Source organism: Meleagris gallopavo, chromosome 1 (assembly GCF_000146605.3).
Source record: "Meleagris gallopavo isolate NT-WF06-2002-E0010 breed Aviagen turkey brand Nicholas breeding stock chromosome 1, Turkey_5.1, whole genome shotgun sequence".
In the NCBI taxonomy this organism is placed as follows: domain Eukaryota; kingdom Metazoa; phylum Chordata; class Aves; order Galliformes; family Phasianidae; genus Meleagris; species Meleagris gallopavo.
In genome coordinates this window covers 94,258,388-94,268,729 of record NC_015011.2, presented here as the reverse complement: position 1 = coordinate 94,268,729, position 10,342 = coordinate 94,258,388, and the positions used below count along the sequence as shown (strand labels likewise).

The following is a 10,342-nucleotide window of genomic DNA, read 5'->3' as shown; positions in this document are numbered from 1 at the left end:
AATAAGCCATTTTACAAGAAAATTCTGATAGTCTAATGCCTAGGACTGTGAAAGTCTCAAAACTCAAATTTCTAACACGTACCATATTTACTGTCAGCATTTATTTTCTTTTACTATCTAGGTCATCAGTTCATGACTAGGAACAAAAGAAATCTGTGGAGAATTTTGACTCATTGAGGAGTGTTCTAATTCCTTTAAGTCTACAGAATATTTGCAAGATAACTTTCTTCAGTAGAAATCATTGTAAAATAGAGTATAGCAAAATACGTACTTGTTTCACATTAAAAGAGTATTTTTTATTATTGCAGGATGAAACCATAAGGGAAATCATAGTTATGCATACTTGACATTTTAAGCACTGAGAATAAAAATAAAACAATGCAAAGAAGCATTTTTGAAAGTTGTAAAAAGCAGAAGGGTAGTAAGGAAGATATCCTTACTACAGGGAGAAAAAAAATCTGACAGTATAATCAACAATAACGTGATTAAAAATGCCAGTAACTCAATGATCAAGCTTTTAGCCTAATGCTGAATTATGAGTTTAAATTCCACTAATTTCAGTCTCTAAGTCTCATAACCTTGCACAACAAATTATACTTTTATAAGGAACGCCTTTGGGATCAGAGGAGGTCAGTTTTGTCCTAAAAAACTCAAATCTCATCTCTATGATACCCAGCACATACTTGGCCATCCCTCTGCCCCACATATTGTTTCTCCCACCCTTCCCACTATTTCCACAGACCAACATTTCCTTTTGAAGATTTCTAGTGAAAAGAATCAATGCTTTGGTTATTCCCTACCAATGCCCACCAAGTGGTTCATCAGCCCTTTCCTCTAGATTCTTCAGTGTAGATTCTTCTAAAACATGTTCCAATAAGTGTGAGCCAATGAATGGTTTATCATGTCCTACACTTTATTCAGCATCAAAACACCGAAGGTTCAGGGTTAGCAATTACTCATTTAAGCCAATAAGAACATATTGTGGCATTAAATATGACTCAAAACACTTTATGTTAACTTACTAACTGTCATATTCTCATTGTTTTCTTGCAGAAAACACACTGTGCTAATGGAGAATGCAGCTCATCCTCCAAAGAAGTATCTGGAGCAGTTGACTCTCAGGAGCTATAGAGAAGTAAGACAGTGTCCACATGCATGTTCTCAGGCCATTTGCTTTGGCTTGGCATGTGGGACCTCAAGCCAATGCAAGCTCTTTTGCCCTTACTCTCAGCACAACAGAAGCTGTGTGGCCATATTAGTACAATATCGTGCCTGAGTGATCTAGCCTGTCTCTCAGCAGGGCTTATTAGCTCAGGCTCGGCGCCACATTAACCGCTGCCATATGGCTTCTGGTCAATTCAAAGAGCGAACTGAATGAGCTCACATCTGCCTGACAAAGTCTGCATAGCTGTGCTCTTTAAAATGGCAAACCTGTAAAATACTGTGAGGACAGAATCTTGTAAAAAGTTGGGATTTTCAATCCATGTTCACTTCTGTGCTTGTAGAAATACAAGCTGTCACTATTACCAGCTGTGATCAGAGTTGGAAACTATTGTGAATGTAATAGAGGCAAAGAGTTTTCATTGAAAAGGACAGTCCAAAATAAGACGGGAGTATGATGAGGTCTCTAAAAAGTATAGAGGAAGTCAACAAGGAATACAAAAGAAGTTTGTGTTTTAAAATATTTTATCTTCTTTCTTTGTTAGTAAGTCATTCATCCTTGAGTAGTATGTAGGCTACTAGGATTAGTCAGATTTTTATAGTCTTCCAAGAAGAGACAGGTCATCTGAAGAACAATGTTTTTTGGACTCAGTCAAATAGCACATATCAGAATACTCAAAATGATGCAACAAACGCTAGTCATAAAGATAAATGTACCACTGAAAAGAGTTCAGATATCCCAGTGATAACACCACCACAAATAAAAAAATTTAAAAAAAAAGTCTTGTGAAGTAGATGTGTAGCAGAAGACACAAAGGTGAAGAAACCTTGGTCTTCACAATGGTTGTGCAGATTTGGAAACTCCAGAGGTTTAGACACATTGAGGGTGAAAACAAACATGCAGGTAGAATTGAGGAGGAAGGCAAGAAAGTCATCTGGATAAAAATGCATGACAACAGAATGACATCTGGCAAGGTTAGCACAGGAAACAAAGAAGACTATCCAGAAGATATATTTTCAATGATTAGTGAGTGTTAAAGAAATTGAAGAGTAGAGAGAATCCAACAAGAGCAACAGGGACCCTGAAACAGGGCTTTAAATTTGAACACAGAAAAATAATTGTCACATTCTGGAAAAATTAAAAGCAAGAAACGTTCTCATCATCCTCTGGGATAGCTATGTGGTTTCAAATTCTTTTTCACAATCTTTTGCATTTTTTCCCCTTTGGGTGCCAAGTTAACTCATAGCAGCTCCAATTGTATTGCCAGAGGAAGCAATATTAATAGCAGAAGTAGTATAAATCGTTAATAAAAACAACTCTTGATCCTTGAGGAAGCCACCATTGTAGAGATCAGCAGAAGGAAAAAGATAGGTAGAGCAGAAGCCAACCCTCTCAGGAAGTAAAAACAAGAGACAGAATGAAGAAAAGGTACTGGAAAGAAAGGAAATTGCTGGGAGACAATAAATACATATTGGGAACCTGCAAGGGTTAGAAAGAAATAGGAAATTGCTGCCTGCCCTTTAATCTGCCTCCCAAAAGAAAAACAAAATGAAATAAAACACTTAACTGGAGTTAGCTGCTGCTCCCCCTACACACACTGCTTTGTGCGCTGTGTGCCCAGGCCATGATCTTTCATGCAAGCCTCCACAGGACAGACTACGTTAACCTATAAAGTAGGCATTACATCTTCTACAGATATTTACATTCCTTTGCTACATTTCTAAAATATGTAATTTGGGAGACTAAGATGTTTAAAGACTCGAGATTAAGAAATTAATGAAAAGGAGAGAGGCCAGAAAAAAAGAGAAATTGAGAAAAAATATATTAGCATGAACATCTTGAATTAATTAAGAGTGTGGCACAATAACTGTATGATTTGTTTCAGGAATAAAACTGTTTTAAGTTAAGATTGTTATTCCTGAACAGCGCACAGCAACAAACTCAATCAGGTTTTGTTTCCTTTTTCTTGATTTACTTCTCCTTTGCAGTTCTTCCCATTACAATTTATCTTTAGAAACAAAGGCCCCTTTAGATAAATACAAAATTAATTTTTGCTTTTTCCACTGTTCCCTCCAATACTTTCTCTTTTCTTCTTTAAATTACATGTATTGTAATTTCTTCCATTACTTCCTTCTTTTTCTGACTGAGAACACATTGAGATCACCTATCTCGTTTTAAACTTGTTAAAGCTCGAAGAGGTTATGAATGGTCTCCAGGAAGAAGTATGAATCAAGTCTTCTTGTCAATTCATTAATAAAATAAATGGGTCAAATAAATAAACATTTTTTCTGTGGATAGCACTTTTGAAGAGGTTTTCCTGTCACAGAAAATGATCATAAGCTTAATTTTTTTTTTTTTTAATGTTTTGTAGGAAACAATTTCTTGACTTACTTGTTTAAATATAGCATTGTGCAAGAGAATAAATATTTTGTATTTTTGATGTACTACTTAATGGCCAGGGTAAGAAAGAGGAATAAAGAATTCTAGTTACAACATCTAAAATAAGAACGTAAGTCATTCAAAATTGTCACAAGAAAGCCACACACAAAAGGAACGAAAATCTGTATGCATTATTCATCCTATACTTTGATCTTAAAAGCTAGGAATCCTGAACAAGGAAAGATAAATGGCTTCAGAAGGTTTTTCTTTCAAAAATCAAATGAGGATGATTCAGGATAAATGATAGATAAGAGTTAATATGAAAGAGAGGGAAATTGCAATCACAGTGCTGAACCAAAGTTTTATTGCAAGAGCTTTGCTTTTTGTATTCAATTACAAAGGATTTCTTTTTTAGCTACCAGCCTTCTTTTTCACATGTAAGTAAAAGATTTTAGCTATTAAAATTTCATTTTCAGTATACATAGCTCTTTTTCTCCCATCACCCTTCAACACCCTTCAACATGTGACTATTAGGAAGCCTTCAGAAGCATAGGCTGGTCGTGTAGCAAGAAAAGAAGAAGCTGTGAAACTCTGACCTTCAACTCTTGCACAACCATCAACTTGATCTGGAACTTAAGCAACATATTCTCTTACTGGGAAAGTATTGATAATTATAGGCCTTCTGACTGCATTGTGATTTTTTGAGGTTTAGTTAATTAAGCAGACATTGCTAATAACATACGAGACAAATTGAGACAGAGAACCAAGAAGGCTTCCCTGCCTAGATGAGAGAACCACAACCTCCTCTTTAAATGCTTTACACTCCTTAAAGTCCATAATTATTGCCAAGTCTTGCCTGAAGACATGCTCAAAGGCCGCTGCCATCTTGGTTAGATTACTGATGTCAGCATTTTGTACACAAGCAGTTGCATTCAGATTCATAAAGATGGAACTGTAATGAAGCTCTTTAAGAGAGGCTCTGAGCAAAAGTAGACAGCAGGCAGACAATGCTACACTCATGACAAATCACAGCACACCAGCAATTTAAATTAACTGCAAAGCAAAGGAAGAGTCCCTTTACATTCCAGTGTAGAGCAAGACATTTTGCTTATCTGACATCAAAATTATTACCTTGATGCAAGCAGTTAGCATCAATCAGATGCCAGAGTGTGACTAGACATGTGGGAGAGAAAGCTAGGTAAATACTACAGCTGGTTGTGAGATGGAGGAAACAGATGGGGAATGAGGTGGGAATTTCATTTTAGTGGGACATGGTAAGAAAGCAGTGAGGACACCATTTGAAAAGTAGTGAGAGGGTTTAGGGTACAACAGAAAGGCTGAAAAGGTAATGGAGGCTAACTAGAGGTAGTTTACTCGCAGGCTTACAAGTAACCCTCGGACACTGCAGTATCTTGAATGCCTAAGTGAGTCATTACTCACAGCCACTGATGTTCCTGCCAACTCTATCTAGACAAAACACAGTGGGAAAGACCAAACCCTGTGATTAGAAACGTCAGCAGAAATTAGAAGATTGACTCCACTTCCTCCTCCTTAACCTACAGCAATGTAAACTCATAGCTTTCAGCTCCAAGGTAAGTGCCTGAAACATGTGACTATGAAACTGGGCTGCCATGTAAAGAAGTTGGCTAGACTGCTGGGGTAATCATGCTGGCCTTGATCTTAGCTCCAAGGAATTCAATATGAATTTGATCTGTCAAGACAATAATTCCAAGTGCATGAACAACAGTAAGGATTAGAAACAGGCTGAGGAATTTCCATAGCTTGGTGAGTTCCCTTCTCCATTATTTGTAGTCAACACCTTACATTTTCTCTCTCCACAATATCTCAGCTCCAGGTCCTAGTACAGATGAAATATCTTAAAATTGAGAAATCACATTTGATTTTTAAATTGTTTACAATGAGAAATTGAAGATACTTAATGGACTTTACTGAAATATTCTTTTTTAGCTATCTGTAGTAGGAGAGATTCTTCGTTCCACAATGATCCCAAGAGAAAAATTACCCTGATGAGAACAGAATCTCACTAATTCTGCTCTGGCCTCATGATAATTTGTTGAATTGAAAAACAATTAAGTTAAAGATAAGCATTTGCTTCACATGCAAGACTGCCATTCCTCCTTCTTTTGTAAACAACATAGAGGCATTAGACATATCAAACATAAGCTTTCATAATGCAGTATGAAAGATACACATAGGAAAAATTATGTTTAGTATGCTGCACTGATAAATCTGCTTATGGATAATACATTCAAGAGCAAAGAGAAACAAATTTTGGATGATGATTCTTCATCAGATTCACCCGGTGGACATGTGTATAATGAATAACCTGTACAGAGTACAACCTGAAGTAAAAAAAGAGCAGTACTGGGAGAGCTATGCTCTAAGATGATGTCTATTTCTACAGTCCAACACAGATAGCTGTGCCCAGACCCATACTTTCATTTCATAATTGTTCCACTCACTACTGCTTATAACCTGAAAGACATATAAATTTATTTCATTTCATAGGAGATTTATTTGCCCTACAAATGGACCAAAAATATGCAAAGAGCACTTTGATTTTTATTATCTCACCTACATAAACATATCAATTTCCTTAACCTCACCAGGATAAAATAATATTTTCTTTTTATTGCATTCCAAAGGAAGCTGTGCCTTAACTTGGATCTTATTTAACTGCTATTTATCTAAATCTCTAGCTTCTAAGACCTCTGTCAGGAGCGTAGCTACCGCTTCTGTTTCTCCAGCACTTTTACCATTCAGCCTGTAAAGCCCAGTTCTGCTGATGCAAAGATGAACACTGCTATTTCAGATGAGAATGAAAGCTTCCCTATGTTAAAAGAAGGGTTGCTGCATGGACATATTTTTGAAGAAAGTACAGATATGAATCAGAAAAGAGGTGCCAAACATCACCCACTATACCTAAAAAGTATAATCATAATGCTTACTTTAAATTCCTTTTCAGACAAAAATGTATAAAAATTAAATGCTTTAAACAGCCTTACACACCTCTTAAAATGACATTGAGTCAAGAATCAACAAACCTTTAAGAATGAAAGCAGCTAGAAATCCTTTAAAAGTGGAGCCACAATAAGCATTTTCATTGACTGTACGAATGCTGTTATTACATATATATTGAACACCAAAACACACATTGACATTTCCTGATCCGGTAATTTCATGGCTTAAAAAAGAGGAAGGTAGTGCCTGCAAGCTATATTACCTAAAATTTATTCTTATTGATGTCACTGAGAGCTTTAGCATAGATTTTAATTAATATTGGAGTTAATATTATTTTTGCAAATAATTTTGCAAAAAGAAAAACAAGGTTGATCTATCTCATAAAAAAAGAAGCCTATCCAAAATCCACCAAATTCATTTTTACTTCAAGTTCTGTACTGCTTTAATTCTTTATGCTTCTGTTTATAAACACAAATGGAAATAATTCAAAGGAGATAAGTAAAGAGAAATTCTGTAATTCTAAAGCAGTTTTCAAAATTAATACTTCTTGCCCATCTGCCCATTAGCACATTCTCTATTCCAGGTCTCATTCTCCCCTTGTCTCCCAGACCCTCGCAAGGTAATACAGATGGTCACAGCAAAGCTGTTGAGAGGTACAGCTGAATGCACATTTATCCGCTTGGGAAGATCCTGCTGCAGCTGTAAGTCAATGTAAATCTGCATTACAATGTAGCTTCACTCTCTTGCCTGTGAGAAAGCAGCCATGATATTCAAAGTGCTGTTTAAGAAACTGCCAGGCATATAGGACATAAAATAATGCAGTTGAATTAGCTGTCTCAGCATTGTTATTTTACACCTCTGAACGCAAACATTCATTTCAGCATGTGAAATGTGTATTTCTACACCTACATCAAAACTCATTTTCACTTGTTTGGTTTTGGAAGCAAAAACTGGAAACAACATAACTCCACAAAACGTCTTTATGAACGAATACTAGGGAGGTGACTATTTTATAAAATAACGAGAAAACAAAACCAAAGTGAGGGGCTGTATTCCACCATAAGCAGTTTTCATAAATACAGGTGGTGTTGCCAATCAGTGACAGCTGCCTTTGTTCTGGGTATGTCTTTGTTCTGACAGCTGGAAGAAGAGCAGTTTTAATGTATAACAAAGGGAATGTACTGAATAGGGAACACCTGAAATTCCTTCAAGAGACTACAGCAATAGAAAATGTGACTTCAGAAAGCTGCAAAAAGCAGCACTGAAATCTTCTCCTTATCACAGATCAATCGACTTGTCACATTAGGAAGGAAATTTGAAAAGGAAATTGCAAGTTCTTTTTAAGCATGATTGGAAGCATTACATTAATAGCCAATAATTGGTATAGGTTCTATAGGGCACTTGAAAATTTAAATGTATGCATATGCCAGACGTTCAGAATGCCCAAGCTTTATCTTGTTTGCAAAAAGCAAACAAAGCAACAGGCAATTTAAATTTCCAACAAAGCTGATTTTTTACTTAGGTTGCATGTGTTTAAGTGTTCTTCCATTAAAAATTTCCCTCATTTGATCATATCATTGAGGTATATAAATTGTATATGCCTCCAATCTAGTTTAATATAATAATCCTTGAAATAACAACAGGATCCTACATGGTACGTAAATTCACACGATAGTTTCTTACCATATAGAAAGATGTTTTGGATCACCAAGTTGCCAGCATACAAATGATTTCTGAACTCTGCTTTTCCTTATAATTTCTGTGAGCCACTTATGCTCATTAGCTTATTGTTTTACTTAGCAAAAATTAAGAGTGATAATTTTGTGATTTGAGAAGCTGCTTTTTATACAATCTTGAGTAACTGTACACTAGTTAGCAAGCTACAGCTACAAACAAACACAACAATTTCATTGGGAAAATAGTTTAATTTGAGAGTAGAGGATAAGCCATTATCTCCATAAAGAAATATCCCAAAAGCTTTCTTATCCTTTCTAATACAGTGTACAACTCTTTTGTACAGTTTCTTTTCAAAACAATTGCAAAAAAAAAGTCTCACCTAGCACTTTCTCTTTCCTACTAAAGAAGCAGATACAGGAATTATGTGGATAAAAAAGAAAATTATAGGACAGTGACAGACATAATGAATTTCATATTCACAAGCTTTTAATTTCTCTAAGGAAGAGATGAATCCAAGTTTTGCATGGTCCTTTTTAACAAACAAATGCATAGTGTACAATAAAGTAGTATAAGAGACTAGAGAATGCGTTCAAATCTGAATGCAAACTAACTTCGCCTTTTAGACACAGAAGGACGAAGCCTGGAAAGTACAACATGGCTGGATGCCCACATATCAAGAGACTAATAGTTTTAGATTAGCTGATCTTACCCATCGAGTTCTTCACACAATGCCCTTCTTATACTTACTGTAATTCTCTCATCTTTGTCATCTAGAGGAGTCCCATCTTTTTTCCATGATATAGTGGGTTCTGGGTGACCTCTTGGAGGCTGACATTCCATCACAGCAGGTTCGCCCACAGCTACCATTACATCTGATGGATTTTGTCTGAAGTCATCCCGTAGAACTGAAAGAATGAACAAAATAAAGTAAAAAAAACTACCCAGCAGTACACCAAATGGACAGCAAAATGTTTTGGTTCTCAATGTTCCCTGTTGTCATTTTTATTTATACTAACAAAGAGTTCAGTTCATGAATTTCATCTAGCATTCAAGGATTGTCTTTAGTACTACCAAACTGTAACAGAGAAAACCCACATACAACTGCCTCTGACAGAGGAAAAAGGCTGACAGACATAAGATTGACTGCCTGCAGGGAGCAGCTGCCTCACTTTACCTGACATAGTTTCTGTCTCATGAGAAAATACGGGACTCCTATCACTGAAGAAGACAAAATGTCTTCTGCTCAGTTAGACAGTTACTCAGAGGTTTAGGGTTAAAGAGTGGCCACTGACCATACAAACTGCACCCTAAATTTATGGCTAACTGAACATCATAGTTACTTTCCAGCTCTTGGGAGACACTATAAGTGGGCAAACATCAGTGCAGCCTTAGCCAAACTAGTCTTCACAATTTGGCTTCTTTCTTTTTGAGGAAAAAAAAAAAATAATTAGTAATTATTTCCTGATACATGGGAGTCATCCTTCAGACTACATCCTCGTTTGGAAGAACATAATCTTTTAACAGAGGGAAACATTTTCTATTTTGGCTTCGTTACTAAAATTTGTTCTTTCTTCTCATTTGGCCAAGCCTAGGCAAATCTAGCTCCATACACTCATTTACTACGAATATCGTCTATATCTGCATGATTATTACTCATTTTAGGAGAGGAAGAGAAAGCATACTGTGTTCATCAGGCCATTACATCAAAACCCAGTTTAACAGAATAATGGTCTTCCTAAGCTTTGCCAACTAAGTGACAACAGGTTTAATCTAAAAATAAATGACTCAAATTATAACAAATACAACAGTCTAGACCTCTCCACTACTGTTACCATTCACACTGAACAAAGGACATAGTAAGAAAAAAAAAGTACGTTACTGCCAAAAAACTCTTAGGATTTTGACAAAGCTATCCGTCACTCTTGCTATCCACATCAATTTTGTGTTAACACTAAATAGTGCAGAGAATCTGTAGCAAAGAGTATGTCCCCTGAGCCACTGACCACAGACATCGGGCATACTAAAGAGTGGCTTGGTTGTTAGTGATGCTTCTATGCTGTTGTGGTTTAACTGAGCAGGTGGCTCATCACTACAGTCTTTCACCCACTTACTCCCTTCACAGTGAGATGGGAAAGAGAATTT

At 36.2% G+C, this 10,342-nt stretch overlaps 1 protein-coding gene across 4 annotated transcripts in view; it reads right to left on the bottom strand.

The window, feature by feature from the left end:
- Positions 1 to 10,342, bottom strand: part of ROBO1 (roundabout guidance receptor 1) — a 132,211-nt gene that overhangs the window by 108,402 nt on the left and 13,467 nt on the right. For all 4 annotated transcript variants that reach the window (XM_010722155.3, XM_019620113.2, XM_010722164.3 and 1 more), the window contains exon 2: positions 8,948 to 9,105. In XM_010722155.3, the coding sequence (XP_010720457.1) occupies positions 8,948 to 9,067 (120 nt within the window). In that variant the 5' untranslated portion in view covers positions 9,068 to 9,105. The remainder of the gene's footprint in view (positions 1 to 8,947; positions 9,106 to 10,342) is intronic.